We start from the raw sequence: 18948 nt of genomic DNA, 5'->3' as shown, positions 1-18948 counted from the left end.
CGGACGGTCACATCGTACACCCACCATCCAGCTTCGCGATCGGCGGGAGCAAGGGCTACCTGACCTATGCAGGGCAACCCAAAGTCTGCCATGCCTGTGGTAGGTCAGGTCACATGGCGGCCGACTGCAAAGCCACCATCTGCAGGAACTGCAGGGAGGAGGGACACCTTGCAAAGGATTGCCGAAAAGAAAAAAGCTGCAACCTTTGCGGGGAAGCGGGCCACCTCTATAGGGCATGCCCCCGGCGGGGGACCACCTACGCCCAGGTCCCCGGCAGGGGCAATGTGGGGCACGTGCCCCCCGGAGGAGAGGAAGGCACCAGGCCCCTGCAAGGACCCCCCTAGTGTGCAGGAGGGCCAGGTCGTGCAGGAGGGCCCAGCCCCGCAAGATGGGCCTGAGGCCAGCAAAGAGCCCCTGCAGGCTCCGCTTCCCCCCCGACAACCCGGAGTCAATGGAGGAGGCGACAGGTGACCCAGAGGAGTGGATGACGGTCCAGAAGGTGAGGAGGAAGGCGCACCGGCAGGCCCCAGCACCGCAACCATCAGGCGGGAAGAGGCAGCTACAGGGGGGCTATAAGAGCTCCTCTGATGAGGGGGATTCAGAGGGGGCCGGCCCAAAGCAGAAGCTGAAGATTTCCAGGGAGAAGGAAAGCAGCACCCTGATCCCAGGTGACGGGAGGCGTCCTGAGGCTCCCTCCAACACCCAGCCACGCGCCACTGGGGCCCTGGAGGGCCCTCCAGAACCTTCAGACGGGAAGCAGGAAACAGTGTGTCCCCAGCCTGACCCAGAGCCGGACTCTCCTGCCTCCGTACCCTCGACGGGGAATGCCACCTGCAAAGCAGCACGGACGGTTTCATGAGCCAGGAGAGCATCCAGCATTCGCCCGGGCAATGGGCATGAAGGGACAGACGGAGGGGCTGGACCTTGGACTTGGGGAGGGTACTGCGGTCACTGCCAACAATGGAGGTACGAGTTGCAAGCATTAACGTGCGCAGCGTCAAGTCCACCACAAGATGTGTGTCCACGTTGGCCTACCTGACCACCGTCAAGGCAGACCTCCTGTTTCTGCAGGAGTGCCGGATACCGCACCTCAGCAGGTACAGGCAATGGTCGGGCGCCTGACCTGTGGGCCTTTGATCTGGTCGGGGGGTAATGACTGTCGCTCCTCGGGCCTGGCTATTCTGCTGCGGGTGCGCAACTTCACCATCTCTCAAGTTCAGGAGGTGGTGGGGGGGGCGCCTAGTGGTTGATGTCACCTACAGGAATGCTCCCCTGAGGCTGATCAACGTGTACGCCCCAGTGGTACGGAGTGAGCGGTTGGCCGTTCTGCAGCGGCTTCCACCCCTGCTGGCTATGTCCAGGCCGGTCATCCTAGGCGGAGACTTCAACTGCATCATTGATGCAGATGGAAGATCCAGCGTGGGGACAGCGGGTGGGGGGAGTCAACTGGATGTCACATCCAGATTCCTGATGGGCACGGTGAAGGACGCCAAGCTGCTTGATGTCTTCAGCGCCCCTGCAGAAGTAGCGCAGCAGAGATACACCTGGTCGCTGCCAGACGGGTCTATCCGCTCAAGGATAGACTTCCTGTTTGTTTCGCGGACATTCTTGGTCAGGTCCACTGGCGTCGAGCCAGTGTTCTTCTCTGACCACTGCCTCCTGTTGGCCGACTGTCACTTACAAGACGACCGGCCGGCCGGCAAGGGGACGTGGAATCTCAATACGACTCTGTTGACCCCAGAGAACGTCCAGGAACTCAAGAGGGAGTACGCTGGTTGGAGAACCGTGAAACCCCTCTTTGAGTCTCTGGGCGACTGGTGGGAGACGGTGAAGGAGAACATCAAGAGGTTCTTTGTCCTCAAGGGTGTTCGGAAGGCGAGAGAGAGGTGGGGAAAGCTGTCGCGACTCCAGAAAAGGGTGCAGAACCTGCTCCTTCTGCAGTTGATGGGGTCGATGTCACAGAGGACCTCTGCGAGGTGAGGAGCCAGCAAGCCTCGCTCTTCGCCGCAGAGGCCTTCGGGATAATTTTCCGGTCCAGGATCTGCTCCGTGGAGCAGGACGAGAAGTGCTTGCATTTCTTGTTTCAGAAAGTGCACAAAGAGAGCTCTGTGCTTAGCCGGCTGAAGGAGGACGATGGCTCGGCGACGTCGTCTCGGTCCGACATTTTGAGGATCAGCAGATCCTTCTATGCTGGACTGTACAATGCGAAGCCCCCAGACAGCATGGCCTCCGAGTCGTTCCTATCGTCTATCACGGAGGTCTTAGACAACAGCATGAGGGAGTGGCTGGACCGGCCGATATCCCTGGACGAGCTGACCAGAGCCCTCAAGTCCTTTGAGAGGACTAAGACTCCCGGGAGCAACGGCTTACCGGTTGAGCTGTATTCCGCTCTGTGGGACCTGGTCGGCTAGGACCTGCTAGAGGTGTACGATAGTGCGCTTCAGGCAGGGGAAATGTGCAAGTCCATGAGGAAGGGCATCATCACCCTCATTTACAAGAGGAAGGGGGAGAGGGAAGAAATTAAGAATTGGCGTCCCATTTCACTATTGAACGTGGACTACAAAATCCTGGCCAAGGTTATAGCCAACCGGGTCAGGTCTGTCCTGGAGTCGGTGATTCACCCTGACCAAACCTGTGCTGTGCCGGGCAGGAAGATTGCTGAGAGCCTCGTGCTCATCAAGGATACGATCGCCTACGTGCAGGACAGGAGGGTGGACGCCTGCCTCGTCAGCCTGGACCAGGAGAAGGCCTTCGACAGGGTCTCTCATGCTTACATGAGGGACGTCCTCTCCAAATTGGGGTTCGGGGAGGGCATCCGCAATTGGATCTGGCTACTCTACATCAACAGGCTCAATCAACGGGTGGGAATCGGACAGATTTCCTGTCAGATCTGGAGTCAGGCAGGGCTGCCCGCTCTCTCCTGCCTTGTTCGTGTGCTGTATGGAGCCCTTCGCCGCATCCATCAAGAAGGACATGAGCCTGAAGGGCGCGACTATCCCAGGCAGCGAAGGCCTGCAGGTCCAGACCTCCCTGTACATGGACGACGTCGCCATCTTCTGCACCGATCGTCGGTCGGTGAATAGGCTGTTGGACGTCTGCGGCCAATTTGAACTGGCCTCGGGTGCCAACGTCAACAGGGGTAAGAGCGTGGCCATGTTCTTCGGGAACAGGGACGACCGCTCCTTCATCCCCTTCACTGTCAGGACAGACTACCTGAAGGTGCTGGGTGTTTGGTTCGGTGGAGATGGGGCGTGCTCTAAGACTTGGGAGGAGCGTATCACCAAACTGAAGCAGAAGCTGGGCAGGTGGACGCTCCGGTCCCTCTCCATCGTGGATAAGAACCTGGTTGTCAGGTGCGAGGGGCTTTCGGTACTGTTGTACGTGGCACAGGCCTGGCCTATTCCCTGGACCTGCGCCGCTGTCGTCACCTGGACCATCTTCCACTTCATTTAGGGAGTCGAGGATGGACCGGGTCCGCAGAGACGCCATGTACAAAGACCTGGAAAATGGGGGAAAGGATGTACCAAACGCCACCCTCGCCCTGATGGCTACCTTTGTGTGTGGCTGCATCAAGCTGTGCGTAGATCCTCAGTACGCAAACACCAAGTGTCACTACTTACTGAGGTTCTTCCTGTCCCCGGTGTGGCGAAGGATGGACCTGGCCTCGTTGCCACAGAACGCTCCGAGTAGTTGGACCGTCCCGTACCACCTGTCCTTCGTGGAGAAATTTTTGAAAGGAAACACCTTTGACCACAGGGCGGTCAGGCAGTGGTCAGCACGTAGTATCCTCGAGACCCTTCGGGAAAAGGAGACGGTGGATCCCGTCATGTGGTTTCCCATGCAGACTACCAAAGTCGTTTGGCAGAATGCCTCATCGCCAGAACTTTCAAACAAGCACAAGGACATTGCTTGGCTGGCGGTGAGAGGGGCTCTGCCAGTGAGATCCTTTATGCATGCCCGGAATCTCTGCGCCACCGCACGCCGCCCTCGAGGCGGCTGCGGGGGGGACGAGACTGTTGATCACCTCCTTCTGGAGTGTGCCTATGCGCAGGAGGTCTGGAGGGGGATGCAGTGGTATTTGTCGAGGTTCGTCCCGAGCAGCTCCGTGACACGGGACTCTGCGCTCCACGGGCTGTTTCCCGGGACGCACTCCAAGACCAACATCAACTGCGCCTGGAGGACCATCAATGCGGTGAAAGACGCTCTTTGGTCTGCCCGCAACTTGCTGGTCTGCCAGCTGAAAGAACTGACCCCGACCGAGTGTTGCAGACTGGCGCACTCCAAGATCCAGGACTACGTGCTGAGGGACGGTCTAAAGCTTGGGGCAGCCGCCGCCAAGGTGCGATGGGGAAAGACCAGTGTATGAAACCCCTCGTCCAGAAGAGAAAAAAGGGCCCTATCTGGTAACTGGGCCCAGCTGGCGCCTTCCCCAACTGGTCAGGGGGCCAACGGGGACTGTGCGGGGAGACGACTGCCGGGGTATTTTTTTCATTGTTTTTGATTGTTTTTTTCTTTGTTTTGTTTTTGCCTTTAGTTGGTGTACGTACCCCCGGGTAACCCGGAGCGTCTTGCATGACTGGGTAGGTGTATAAATGTTTTATTATTTTGTACATTCTATGAATAAAGTATATTTTTTCAAATTAAAAAAAAGTGACAAAATGTCTGCAAACAAACCTTCCAGCTCAGTGAGCAAACTTACATCCATTGTTAAGATTGCTTTCTCAGTTTCAAGGTTCCAAATGAGACTGACAAGAGCCATTCAGCATTTCTGCACATTATTATAAACACTTATTTGCTCCCATCTCTCAGATACCAGGCCACCTTAACCTGCAGTGAGTTGTAGTATCTCCCTTAGGAATCTTAGTCAGCTAAGCTTTTGGAAACAAACAACACTTGCTTTAATGAAACTCCATTGGCAGTCAAATCTAGTGTATTGTAAAAGGATTGCTAGACTTGCTCCCATTGTACTTCGGTTAAATTCAAGTCCCAGGTTAAACTTCTGGAAAATCCAGCATAGCTGCATCAACATACCTGACCAGTAACACACAACTATGGTGAGTACCGGCTATGAAACACATACATCCCTAATTTCACATCTTTCTTTCAATATCCTGACAGCTGTCATACTTTGGAACAATCAGCATTGGGAGTCCACCTAATAGTTTCACCATTATCTTTGATACAGGCTCTGCAAACCTTTCGGTTCCCTCTGGTTACTGTTCCAGTCCAGCATGCGGTAAGTAACTATATACAAACAGTTCAAATTCTAACCGTGGTGCATTTTAGCTCTCTGGGATACATGAAGGTACATAGAAGCTTGAGGCAGACAGTTATTACTTAAATTTGGTTCATTCTTTTGTTAAAATCTCAGTGTTTAGCTGGAAATTTGGATTAAGGTATGTCACAGAATGCTGTACATTTGAAACGATTGGCTTTCTTTAGGCCTTGAGTTATTAGGAATAGACTGTATTTGAAGGAAGCTTGGTGCTGGATTGATTCTGGACCCGAGGATTCTTCTCTGTGTCTTACACATTATATCTCCATGCAAGTCAGTAATCTAAAGCAGGAGGTCTGACAGCTCTTATTTCCCAGGTATACTGTATCTATCACCTATTAATATGTCACTAATGTCTCTATCAAACAAAGAATGCAGGGAAATACTTGAACGATGTGAATAAATTCCATAGGCTCCCAAGGTTTTATTTCCCGTGAATTGAACTGGGCAACAGTTGTTGTTTTCTGAGAACTGTCATTTGAAATGACCTGGAACTGGTTTACCTGTTAACTCACTTTAAATATTGAAGCAAAGAGTGAAAATGTGCTTTTGCGAAAATCCAGTAGTTTTACAGTCACTGTTATCAATACCAATTTCGAATAATAGAGTCATAGAGATATACAGCATGAAAATGGACCAATAAATTTCCCTACAAATTTGTGGTGGGATTTGATCTCAGATCTCCATAACACCAGCCCAGGCTGATTTGTTGTTGATTGAAGTGAGTAGCCAAATCTAATGAAACTAATTGGATACAATGTGCTCTTCTTGCAGATGATCATCGCAAGTTTAATCCACAAGCGTCCTCAACATTCCAGCTTTCAAACAGATATGTTTCCATTCAATATGGTACAGGCAGCATGACTGGTGTTCTGGGATATGATACAGTCAGAGTAAGTCATACGAGTTGGTCTCCTCCATCTGATGGGTGCAGGCTCTAAAGTGAAGGCAGTGCTGCAGGTTGTGGTTGACTCCCAAGGCACAATGCAACTCAAGAGCAACTCCCTCCCCTGTATATTTCATCATCCTTGAGATAAAGGCTTTCATTCCATTCAATTATTTCATTCGTGTTTGTACCTGTTCATAGACTTTAAATGATATGTACATGTGGATTCCCAAGTCACTTTCCTCTCTACCATTCCTAATTTCTTAACATTTAGAAAATATTCTGATATACCCTCTGGCCATCGAGGATTACCTCAGATATGCCCGCACTGAACTCTTCATTATCCCTTGCAACACAGTGCTTCCAGGTACACTCCTCACTCTCACTTCCAACATCATGTCATCTGAACTCCGACCCAACCTATTCTTTCAACTAGGCCACAAATAACTATGGTGAAACGGTGAGGTCCCAGTTCAGATGTCTAGCAAGATACTTGTCAAATTCCACCAGTCTGCTTCTTGCCTTTACCCACAACTCTTACTTATACTTCCCAACCAATTTCTAAGCAAAGTCAAAAGCTCATGTCCAAACTGCGCTCTCACATTTGCTAATATTGACTCATGTGGAAGCTTTTCCAATGGAGGATGACAGGGTATTCCAGAAAAATGTTTTAAAATATAATTCATTTCTTCATTGGCTTGGAAACTACTAAGGCCCACTAGGAGGCCTCACTGCTTCAGCTCACTAGGCCCATGGTGGTATCTGCAAATATACCAGGCCCTGCCTAAACAACTGGAGCAGGAGCTTCTTGAGAAATCTCTGTACATCCCTGTCTTCACATTCTTGAAGACACTCACCTACCAAAAGGTAAATGTATACTCTATACCTTATAAGGGCAATTTAGAACAACAGAGACCAAGAAATTGTCAGAAATCTCATTTATGTTCATTATTACAATCCTCCTGTGACTTAACTTCCTTACAGTCTGACTTATTGTAGATATTTAAATTGTTTTTGTTTTGGTCAGGTATCCAGCATTGATATCACCCACCAGGAATTTGGCTTAAGTACAAGAGAGCCAGGATCTTTCCTTTACTATGCCAGGTTTGATGGAATTCTGGGATTGGCGTATCCAAATATCGCTGCATCGGATGCCACCACTGTCTTCGATAACATGATGTCTCAACATCTGGTGGAGCAGCCTCTGTTCGCTTTTTACCTGACCAGGCCAGTTATTATTTTTTAACACTTGTAACTTGTAAATCAACCTCATTATAAAGCAAAATGATATCTTTACAAAGTGTAAGATAACAAAGTGTGGAGCTGGATGAACACAGCAGGCCAAGCAGCATCTCAGGAGCACAAAAGCTGACGTTTCGGGCCTAGACCCTTCATCAGAGAGGGGGATGGGGAGAGGGAACTGGAATAAATAGGGAGAGAGGGGGAGGCGGACCGAAGATGGAGAGTAAAGAAGATAGGTGGAGAGGACAGTATAGGTGGGGAGGTAGGGAGGGGATAGGTCAGTCCAGGGAAGATGGACAGGTCAAGGAGGTGGGATGAGGTGGTAAGTAGGAAATGGAGGTGTGGCTTGAGGTGGGAGTAAGGGATGGGTGAGAGGAAGAACAGGTTAGGGAGGCAGAGACAGGCTGGGCTGGTTTTGTGATGCACTGGGGGGAGGAGAGGAGCTGGGCTGGTTTTGGGATGCAGTGGGGGGAAGGGAGGAACTGGGATGGTTTTGGGATGCAGTGGGGGAAGGGGAGATTTTGAAGCTTGTGAAGTCCACATTGTCCTTCCTCTCACCCATCCCTTCCTCCCACCTCAAGCCGCACCACCATTTCCTACCTGTCACCTCATCCCACCTCCTTGACCTGTCCATCTTCCCTGGACTGACCTATCCCCTCCCTACTCCCTCACCTATACTCTCCTCTCCACCTATCTTCTTTTCTCTCCATCTTCAGTCCGCCTCCCCCTCTCTCCCTATTTATTCCAGTTCCCTCACCCCATCCCCCTCCCTGATGAAGGGTCTAGGCCTGAAATGTCAGCTTTTGTGCTCCTGAGATGCTGCTTGGCCTGCTGTGTTCATCCAGCTCCACACTTTGTTACCCTATAAATTTGGGCCTGCTTAAACACACATTAACAACTGCATTTAGAACACACTTTTCACTTAACTGCCACATCCTAAGACACCATAAGAGTTCAGCAGTTAATGAAACAAGTACTTGGGGAGTGATTAGAGGGAAGTAACACAAGGTGTAGTTAAAGATTTAGGTTTTGAGGAGACTTCTGAAAGTGAAACAAGTTTTGAAGCCGAATCCTTAGCAGGCACCAATGGAGAAAGGAGATTGTGTATAAGTGAGAGACAGAGCTGAGTGTGTGTGCCAATAAACAGTGCTCGGGAACGGTTAGATCGAGTTTGGGAAGGCCATGCATTTACAGCGTACTTGAGGAGGAAGACTTTGATTCTCCCTTTTGGATTTGACTTTCTGTGATCCTGCAGATTGGCTTCAATGTCCATCTGATTGCATTTGGTAAATGGGCAGGCGTTATCTCAAGGTTTCCGGGTTTGGGAAATTTTCAGCCTGGCAGCTGCACCCCAGACTTTACAGTCACATCAGCCAATTCAGCTGCAAGTTTTCAGGAAATGTGTGGTTTGAATTTCAGTGCATTTCAAATGTTTAATCCATCCAAAACTAAACTACAAACTTTTATTTACCTCTAGTATGAATAAAATCTTGAAAGATTACACCAAAGTTTTGTTTATTTTTTGCTTTCAACCAATATTTGTTGATGCAAAAGAGTTAGGCCAGGCACAATTCTGGAAGGTTAGAGTTAGAAGGAGAGGCTGGATAGCGAGGACCTTTCTCCCTGGAGTGTTGGAGAATGGGGAGCAGGCATACAGAGATTTATAGAATCATGAGGAGCATGGACCGGGTAGGTAGACAAAGTCATTTTCCCAGGATAGCGGAGTCCAAAACTAGACGGCAGAGGTTTAAGGTGAGAGGCGAAAGGTTTAAAACGGATCTGAGGAGCAACTTTTTCACACAGATAGTGGTGCATGTATGGAAAGAGCTGCCAGAGGGAGTAGTAGAGGCAGGTAACGTTACAACATTTTACAGACATTTGGACAGGTACATGGATGGGAAAGGTTTAGAGGGATACGGGCCAAATACAGGGAAACAAGGCTAGTTCAGTTTCAGAAATTGGTTGGCATTGATGAGTTAGGCTGAGGGTTTTTTTTTCTGTGCTGTATGATGATATGACTCTCAGTGATTGTAAGTAACAGTCTGAATATATAAATGCAATTCACTGGGTACCTGCTGTCCTGAGGCAACCTTCAAATCTTTCTTAAAGTGTAATCAAGACCAAAAATACAGATAAAGTCATTCAACAGTTTGAGGAACCAAAGAAAAGGCAAATTCTGCATTGAATTGAGAACAGATTTCTGTGCGTGTCACTGTGTAGAAATCAGGTTGGTGGCATTACTCAGGCTGATGTATTCATCCCTATTGAGTATTTGGGACTTCTGTTTGAATCATTTCCCTCGCTCACTATTACATACTGAGGGCCCTCCCTGTCCTCCTTCAAATTGGATCCCTACACACATCTTTTCATCAAATAGGACCACAGATCAAAAGATGAATTTTGCATTCATTCAACTGCGAAAAGTGCAATCTGTTTGCTTCTATAATTTGTTCGTCACACCACAGACTTGGTGATTCATTGTGGAAAATACTCGGTTTTCCTTCTCTGCAGGAAAAGTCATGAAGCCTGGCCATCATGAAGTTTGCAGCTATTTCTTTTCTTATCCGTCAATTTAGTGAGGCTGATCTTCCGATCTCCAGGTTATTGAAGATCGGCCAGACAATTACAAGTCCATGTTGTGACCCTGCAGACTTTCCAACAAGTTGATCTGCAAATTCCCAGGAAGTTTGAGGAAACAGTAGGCCAGGCAGCATCAGAGGAGCTGGAAAACTGACCTTTCGGGTCAGATCCCTTCTTCAGGTCCCGACCCGTAACATAAAACTGAGAACAATGCAGTACAGGATAGGCTCTTTGACCCACGATGTTGTGCCAACCTATTAACTTGCTAAGATCAAACTACCCTGCATACCCTACATTTTACTATCCTCCATAAGCCTGTGCAAGTCGCTTAAAAGTCTCTAAAGTATCTGACAAAGTATCTGAGCTTTCCTGTTCCTCTGATGTTGCCTGGCCTGCTGTGCTCCTCCAGCTCCATAATGTGTTGTCTCTGACTCCAGAAGTTCTTACTATCTCCCTGGAAGTTTGAACTCCTCACTCTGGGAGCTGCCACAAATGTGTGTGACACTGAGTTAGAGTCAGAGAATTCAGCTACTTCTGATGCACTTACCCACATAGTAACCCAACAAATGTGAGACACAAAAAGTTGAGCCTAACTGCTGGATAACTATACAGCTGAACCTCTTATCACTCACCTACCACCTCACCCACTGTCCATTTCACCCACCCTATCCATGCGCTTATTGCCTGACACTGCACCCACTGCAGGAAAGCTGAGCTGGAAAAGCCTGGTAAGAAACACAGAACAGCAGAAAGCCAGGGCTAACCTTGAACAGAGAAGCAATCCAACAATGAGTGATACCCCCCAGAGTATGCAGACCAAATATATTTGTATGTAATGTAACACAATACTAAAGCAAGTAGTTTCTTAGAAGCAAACTAGTACAGGACAATATATTGATTTGCCCTTTTATTACTTCCCTTGCAGAGAAATGTCAATGGTGCAGAAAGTTGTATGAGTGGATTCAGCTCCATGGCTCCTTCTAACGAAGAACAGCTCTGGATTCTTGGGGATGTCTTCATTGGAGTCTATTATTCCATTTTTGACCGAGGAAACAACCAAATGGGCTTTGCCCAGGCCGTCTAATGTCTTCATTCATGACGTTGTTCAATTTGTTTTCCCCACCACTCCCCAAATCAGATTTCCAATTTTTTCTGTCATTCCTCACAATTCCCTACTATAACAGCTGCCGGCAATAATTAAAAATGTTCTCATTAAACATTTCCAAGGTTATATAATGAAGTAATTATCCAGAGTGTTTAATGTTGAATTTAGAGACATATTTTGCAGAAGATTTTTCAAAACAAACAATGGAGGACTGAAAAAAATAAATATTAAAGTGTTGCAAAGATTTAGTGGCTTTAATCTTTTACTTTTCGAGCACTGGAGGCGAAGGAGATGCACAGCAGCTAGTTCACACACAAGACAGAGACAGTAAAAGGTAAAGCCAACGTAGCCTTACTGGGCCACAGAGGCCCTCTCTAACGACAGAGCGAGACATGGGGACTGGAGGTGGTTTAACCTGAGGATCACCACACCTCAGGAGAGATGAGAGGTTGGGATTAGAATTGCTCATGGTAACCTTAACCAGCATGGGAATTGAACCCAACCTGCTGGTATCATGCTGCATTGAAAGCCAGCTCTCCAGGTGACTGAGTTAACTGATGCACCAGTGATGGCACCAGTATGATACCAATCGAGATATCTCTTCCCAAATATTGAACGAGGTTTCACAGGAAAAGGTTTTGGCCAAATTAAAATTCCTTGCTGTTGCATCTTTAGATTCATAATAATTTTTCCAAAGCACATGTTCAATAGTTTGATACAGAATTTGGACATGTTTCTATTCTAATATTTCCTTTCACTTAAGAGATGATGAATGGAAGCTTTTCAGCTTTGATTCCTAATTCCAGAAAGGGTCGAGCAACAGTACAGCATTCAAAATCCTTCACACAAACAGCAAAAAACTACTGATAGTGCAAATCAGTTTATAGAAACATTGATAATACTCAGTAGGTCAGATAGTATTTCAGATTAAAGAAGAATTGGGTTAACTCTTCAGCTTGTAACTGTTTGCCCAGAGGGTTGTTTTCCTGATAAGTAATGCCATTGACAGAGTTTTTGTGAAATCAAACAATCCATTCATTTCATTTTTATTCATTCGTCTCGAATAAAAATACATTTTCCCTGATGGTGGATCAGATTAGTTATTCAACGATTCACGTTGTTTCGCCTCTATTGCTGGTGACCACTCCAGGAATATGAAAAAGAATTTACTGATAATATTCCTTAAATTGAATGATTTGAGTTTGAGCCAATGTCCATTGTCCTATTTCTACTGTTTCACCTAAGGTATTGCAGATCAGCTTTCTCCACATTATTTACAAAATCTTTAGGCACAAGAGTAGGTCACTCGGCCACTTGTGCTTATTCAGACATTCAATAGAATCTTGGCTGATCTGATTATAGCCTCAACATGACTTCCCCATCTGTTTCAGAGAACCATGAAGCAATGAGAAACAGGAAAAGGAGCAGGCCATTCAGCCCCTTGAGACTACATCACACAACAGAGTCACAGCTGTTTCCAGATTCCTCACGTCCAATTTCCTGATCAAGAATCTATTTATCTCAACATTCAATATACACAAGGACTCTGTCCCCATAGCTCCCTAACAGCAACAAGTTCCAAAGTCTCACAACCTTCCGAGAGAAGCAATTCTCTTCAACTCAGTCTTAAATTGGACCCCCCTTATTCTGACTCTGTGCCCTCCAGTCTACAGCTCTCACCATTTATCCTGCCAATACTGTTAAGAATCCCATATGTTTCAGCAGAATCTCCTCTCATTCTTCTAAACTCTAAGAGTAGAATCCCAACCTGTGAAACAGATCATCTTAGTGAACCTTCTAGAATGATATGATATCTTTCTTTAAAAAAGCGAAACAAAACCACTCACAATACCATTTATTCTCACATCAATCATACTCAGCCTCAAGTATATCAAGTTTGGGTACGGTTTAGGCTCCACTGCTCTCTTGGAAGAGATTTCCACAGAATAAAGATCTCTGAGAGAAATAATGTCTCCACAACTCAGGGCAACGTATAATGGTCCAAGGTCAAAGTGGAAGGAGGGGCCTGGGGATAATATTCAGTGATTAGTGACTTTCTATTCTCACCAAAGTGAAAGTTCACAAGGTTAAGGACCAATCACCTCGTTAACAGCTGCCCAGTGACCCTTTTGGCAAATCACAGGAGTCGACATTGAAGCCTCAGCTTGCAAGAAGCTGTTGGCCAATCAGAAGGTGGGAACCTCTGGGTCCTAGAGATTTTTATGTATGGCCAAGTGTTCAGAGGATCCAATAGTGAAAATGTAAGTGTGGGAGCCATGGGGAAAGGGGAATCATGACTTTTCAGCAAATGTGCTTTGATGCAATCTCTGCCCCCACATCACCCCAAAGAGAAGACAGGTGATCAGGCCAGTGGCAAATTGACATCCTGCAGTGGCAGTTAATTGACCACTTAAGGGCTTTAGCTGCTGGTGTGCAGAGATGTTCCACAACGGACATTGTCCCTGACCTTAATTCTTGAGGTGGCAAATAAAATAAACAATTCTGTGTGTCGGCCCTGGAGATATACTAACATCCATCTGGCCATCTTAAGGGAGGTGAAAATTGTGCTTAAGTTTTAAATGGGGGACCACTCATTTCTAAACTGTATCCTGTCATTCTACATTCCCCCACCGGCTGAAACATCTTCTCTGCATCGATTCTTTCAAGTATCATCAGAATCCCATACGTTTCAATCAGACCACCTCTTATTCTTCTAAGCATCAAATAGGCATACGGACAACCTGCACAGCTTTTCATGATGAGATAGCCCCTTCATACCAAAAATCAGTTGAATGACCCTTTCCTGAATTGTTTCTGATGCAACTAGAAACTTTCTTATGAAAGGAAATCACAACTGGACATTATTCTTCAGATGCACTCGAAAGCAATGAACAACTGTAGCAATAGATAACTCCTATTTTAATTTGGTTTCCTTTGAAATATATGCTAAGATTTCATTTGCATTTCTAGTCATCATCCTAATTTCTTCTGACCCATGCACGAGCATACCCAGGTCTGCCTGGGCTTCAGAGTTCTGCAGCATTTCAACACTTATTTGCTTTTTCCTGTTCTTTCTGCCTACGTGGCGGAGCTCATATTTTCTCATTATACTCTATCTGCCATATCATTGCTCAAACATTCGATTTATCTAAGTCCTTTGACACCTTCTTGACAAGTTAGTTTCTCACTTATCTTATCAATTAGTTTCTCACTTATCTTTCTCACTTATCAAATAAACCTGCTGGACTATAACTGGTGTTGTGTGATTTATGACCTTGAAGATAAAATTGTCCCAGGCCTAAGTGTAGTGAGGATCTGGGGGCAATACTCTGTGGTGACTGGCTCCCCAGCCCCAACACACTGAAAGCCAGTTCGAAGACCAATCACTGACGTTTCAGTTCGGGACGCTTCTTCAGAAATGGCTTCACAAATTTTTGCAGCAAGGTCCCAATCCAAAATGTCAGCTTTCCTGTTCCTCTAATGGTGCCTGGCCTGCTGTGTTCCTCCAGCTCCACGCTGTGTTATTTCTGACTCCAGCATCGACAGTTCTTACTACCTCTACTGGTTCTCCTTTTTATCCTGCTTTCAAATTTCTTAAAAGCTGTTGTAAATTAACTAAATGTGATTTCCTTTTCATAAAACCATGTTGACTTTGCTTCATTTGACATAATTTTCTGAATATCCTGCTATCTCTGCTTTATTAATGGATTTACAAATTCTCTCCATGACGGATGCTAGGCTTTTAGCTTCCTCCTTTCTGCCTCCCTCCTTTCTTGAACTAAAGTGTAACATTTGCAGTTTTCCAGTCCTCTGGGATGTTACGAGAATCCAGGAAATTTAAGAAGTTCACAACTATTGGATCTATCATCTCTGAGCCACTTCTATTCAGACCCGAGGATGCAATCTCTCAGGTCAAGTAGAATGATCAACCTTTAGTACGAATAGTTGCCCTGATACTTTTTCCCCTGGTGATTGTTTCAAGTTCCTCACTTCCTTGAAATTTGTTATGTCAAACTATTCTTGGGATATTTCATGTATTTTCTACAGTGCACCTTCCACTATTTCCTTGTTTCCTATTATTAGTTTAGCAGTTTTACCCTCTAAGTAAACAACGTGAATGTAACTTTCACTCTTCCTTTTTAAATACTTAGAGAGATGCTTATTATCTGATTTTATACTTCTAGCTATTTTTTCCCTCACATTCTAATTTTTAAATTCGCCTTCCTTTGTTTTAGTTTTTTGTGGTTTCCAAACACTGCCCAACCAATACTCTTCACAGTATGGCATGCTTTTTCATTCAGTTTGAGACAATCCTTAATTCGCTTCTTAGCCACAGATAGAGCATCTTTATCATGAAGTCCGTCTCTCACAGTGGAGTGTCTTTTCTGAGAGCTATTTAATATTTCCTTAAATTGGACTCTAGCTTCTCTACTATACTATCTTTTAACTATTTAAATAGTTCTCCTTAGCCACCAATGTCTTAATATCTGTGAAAATGGTTAAATTTAATTTCAGGACACTTGTCTTAGATCCTATTTTTGTTGATAAATTCGGTTCATTGCTGAATCTTATCTTTACCATTTCTTAACACAGCACAAATTCATTCCACATATTGAGCTTCTAAACTAATTTCACCTCTTTCTATTGTATTAGTGCAATCCTACTTTACAAAGGTACCCCACCACCTTTTCCTAGACTCCTCCCTTCAGAAACATCTAAAACCTTTGAATGTGCAGGTCCCGGCTTTGGTATCTTCACAACCATGTCTCTGAATTGACTATCAGGTCATACATGTTTATTTCCATTTATGCTATTAATTCATCCAAGTTCTTCTGAATGCTCTGACATTATTGTAACTGAATTGGAAGGGTGCACTCTCTTTCTTCAGTACCATTACTCTGTGAGTCTCCAAATAAATCTAATTGTTTTATCTGTTCCCTGATGTGGCCAATTGCATGCTTACCTTATCTTAGACTTAAAATGAAAAGATCAAAAAACAGGTTTCTTAATATTGACTTATTACAATCAAAACTTGTTCAATGATGTTGTCAAACTGTTTAACACACTTAATTTATAAAATGGAAATATCCATGTTATTCCTGTAAATAATTCAACACGTACACATATACAAACAGAATCTAAATTTACCATGCATTATAAGAGTCTGAGAGCATACTGATTTCTGGTGTTAGACAAACTGTTGCATTCTTTCTTGGTTTATCTTTAATCTTGTACTGCTCAACCTTATCATGATATTTGTGGCTAAAGACTATTTAAACACCTTAATGCTACTTTGTTTATATAAAAATCTTACAGTAGAACAATTTAGTCATCAGTTTGTGATACCGTGACTTTCAGCAATGAAGGTGAGAAGCAAATCATTCATTAATCGCAGGTATAAAACCATCTAGACTGCATGAGTCTCCAGCACAGCTGAAGAAATTGTGCAAATCGCTTCTGCTGGCCACAGGTTTCTGCGATCATACAGCAAGCAGCAACATGAAGTGGTTAATCATTTCACTGATGTGTATCCAGCTCTCTGAGTGTCTCCACAGGTTCGTCACTAAACCATCAAACAAATTTCTATCAGCGAATACCTGCATCATTGTGTGCATCGGGCACCTATTATATTGCGAAATATTTTATAGAGTTTGCTCATTTAGTGTTTGATTAAGGAAATGTTCCTGCACGTGATCTACTTGATCCTGTGTTTGCGGAGATTCTCAGACCGGTGCTCACACTTTGTACTTTCAGGGTGCATTTGCACAGGGGAAAGTCGATCCGGGAAGTCCTGAAGGAGAATGGGGAGCTGAAACATTTCTTAGGAACTCACAGATATGATCCTGCCTTGAAATACCGAGCTTTGTACCCTGACTACCAATATCAGACTGGGAATGAACCGCTTCTCGATTACACGAACGTGAGTTTTCGAAGAAAGTTCATTACAGAAGGAGTTAAAATACTATTCGTTATTTAAACCAGGGGACAGTAAGACTGAGGATCTTCCAGCCCATTGAGTCAGCTCTACCAATCAATCAGATCGTGTCTTATCTGAAAATCTGTAACTTCCCTGCCTTTTGGCCATAATCCATGATTCCCGTTACTGAGTAAAAACCAATCTGTCTCAGATTTAATTTGATTCACATGCTAACATCAGAGTTAACCACCTCTCCTTCCAGTCGACACTACACTTGGCCTTTCACACTGACAGGGTGTGCGAAGTAGAGAGCCACAGTATTCCTCAGGGTGAACAGTGGCTGTTACAAATTTACATTTAATGAAGCTGCCTTCCGGAATAAGGTGCTGTCATCGAAAAGTGGTCTGAGCACCATAATTTTGGAGGCAGGAGCTGACTTGCTTTCTGGGAAAGGCACAGGATTTATAGAGCATTTGTGAAGGGAAAAACGGAGTGAATGTTTTGGCTCCAGTGACCCTTCCTCAGAATTGGTGGTGGCTGGGAAGACGTCAGTTTATATGCAGATAGTAGGGAGTAAACGATAGGATAGAGCCCAAAGAGAGAGGGACACAGTTGGATAGACAAAGGAGTTGCTAACGATCAGGCTGGGAGGGTGAATAGTTGTTATTGGGGATTGTTAGTGACTAACATCAGGGGGTGTGTAATGGCAGGGGTGTGTAATGGCAGGCTATGTGGTAACAAGACCTGGTGTGGGGGTAGGGGGCTGGGGCGTGGGGGTAGGGGGCTGGGGCATGGGAGTGTTTAGGCCCTAAAATTATTGAGCTCAATATTGAGTCCAGAGGGCTGCAGTGTCCCGAAGTGGAAAATGAGGTATTGTTCCTCCAGCTTGCATTGGGCTTCACTGGAACACGGCAGCAATCCAGAGACAGAGATGTTGGCCAGGGAGCAGGGTGGTGCATTGAAGTGACAGGCAATAGGTAGTTCAGGGTCTTTTTTGCGAGCAGAACACAGATGTTCTGCGAAGCAGCCACCAAGTCTACACTTCATTTCTCCATGTCAAGGAGATCACATTGCATTCCTTGATTGTGGGAAGTGCAGGTGAAGTGTTGCTTCACCTGGAAGGTATGTTTGGGCCCTTGGATACTGGGGAGGGAGGAGGTAATTGGCCAGGTGTTGAGGGCCCTGTCGACCTCGGAGCTGGGGAATCCTCGGTTGATGAATAAGATGGACATTTTGGAGGGTGCCATGTTGAAGTTGGTCTCATCTGAAAATATATGTTGGAGATGGAGGAACTGAGAGAATGGGATGGAGACTTTACAGGAGGTGGGGTGTGAGGATGCAAAGTCCAGGTAGCTGTGGGACTCTGTGGGTTTGTAGTGGATATTAGTGGCCAGACAAGTGTTTACAGTCACTTGAATGGTAAAATACTACAAGGAAGTTAACACGGTTCAGTGGCTATCTGAACTCTACTCTATCTCTTCAAGGCCAGCAGCTTTGGCCATTTCACCTCTTTGGAACCAAACTGACTCATCAGGTTGTAACTTAGTTAGAGGAAGGCTTCTCTCCTCATACCCACCGTGGCAGTAACTTCATAGCTTGACTATCATTTTGAAAAACTTAAGAAATCACCAGAATGAACTCCCATTGTTTTAATTCTGTAGATATTTTTTCATTTCTGATGTGGTCATGTAGTCATAAATTCAGAGTACATTTAATCTAATTCTTATTTTCCAATGTAGAGTTTATACTATGGCTCCATTACTGTGGGTACCCCACCCCAGAGCTTTACTGCCCTGTTTGACACTGGATCGTCTAACCTTTGGGTGCCATCCATCTACTGCAACAGTCCACCATGCAGTGAGTGAAGAAAACTTGTAATGTCATTACTCCTCCAAATCGGACTTTAACTCAAATTCCTTTCCATAGAAAGTGAATTCTGAAAA

At 45.6% G+C, this 18948-nt stretch overlaps 1 protein-coding gene across 1 annotated transcript in view; it reads left to right on the top strand.

Annotated features, from left to right (window-relative positions):
* Window positions 1–18948, top strand: part of LOC125462657 (gastricsin-like) — a 30952-nt gene that overhangs the window by 2800 nt on the left and 9204 nt on the right. The window contains exons 3-9 of the mRNA XM_059653216.1: window positions 5119–5236; window positions 6050–6168; window positions 7189–7388; window positions 15742–15761; window positions 16460–16643; window positions 16843–17008; window positions 18745–18862. Coding sequence (XP_059509199.1) covers window positions 5119–5236; window positions 6050–6168; window positions 7189–7388; window positions 15742–15761; window positions 16460–16643; window positions 16843–17008; window positions 18745–18862 — 925 coding nt within the window. The remainder of the gene's footprint in view (window positions 1–5118; window positions 5237–6049; window positions 6169–7188; window positions 7389–15741; window positions 15762–16459; window positions 16644–16842; window positions 17009–18744; window positions 18863–18948) is intronic.

Source organism: Stegostoma tigrinum, chromosome 21 (assembly GCF_030684315.1).
Source record: "Stegostoma tigrinum isolate sSteTig4 chromosome 21, sSteTig4.hap1, whole genome shotgun sequence".
NCBI classification, from domain to species: domain Eukaryota; kingdom Metazoa; phylum Chordata; class Chondrichthyes; order Orectolobiformes; family Stegostomatidae; genus Stegostoma; species Stegostoma tigrinum.
The sequence above is the reverse complement of the archived record's forward strand: the minus strand, read 5'-3'. Positions and strand labels throughout refer to the sequence as shown.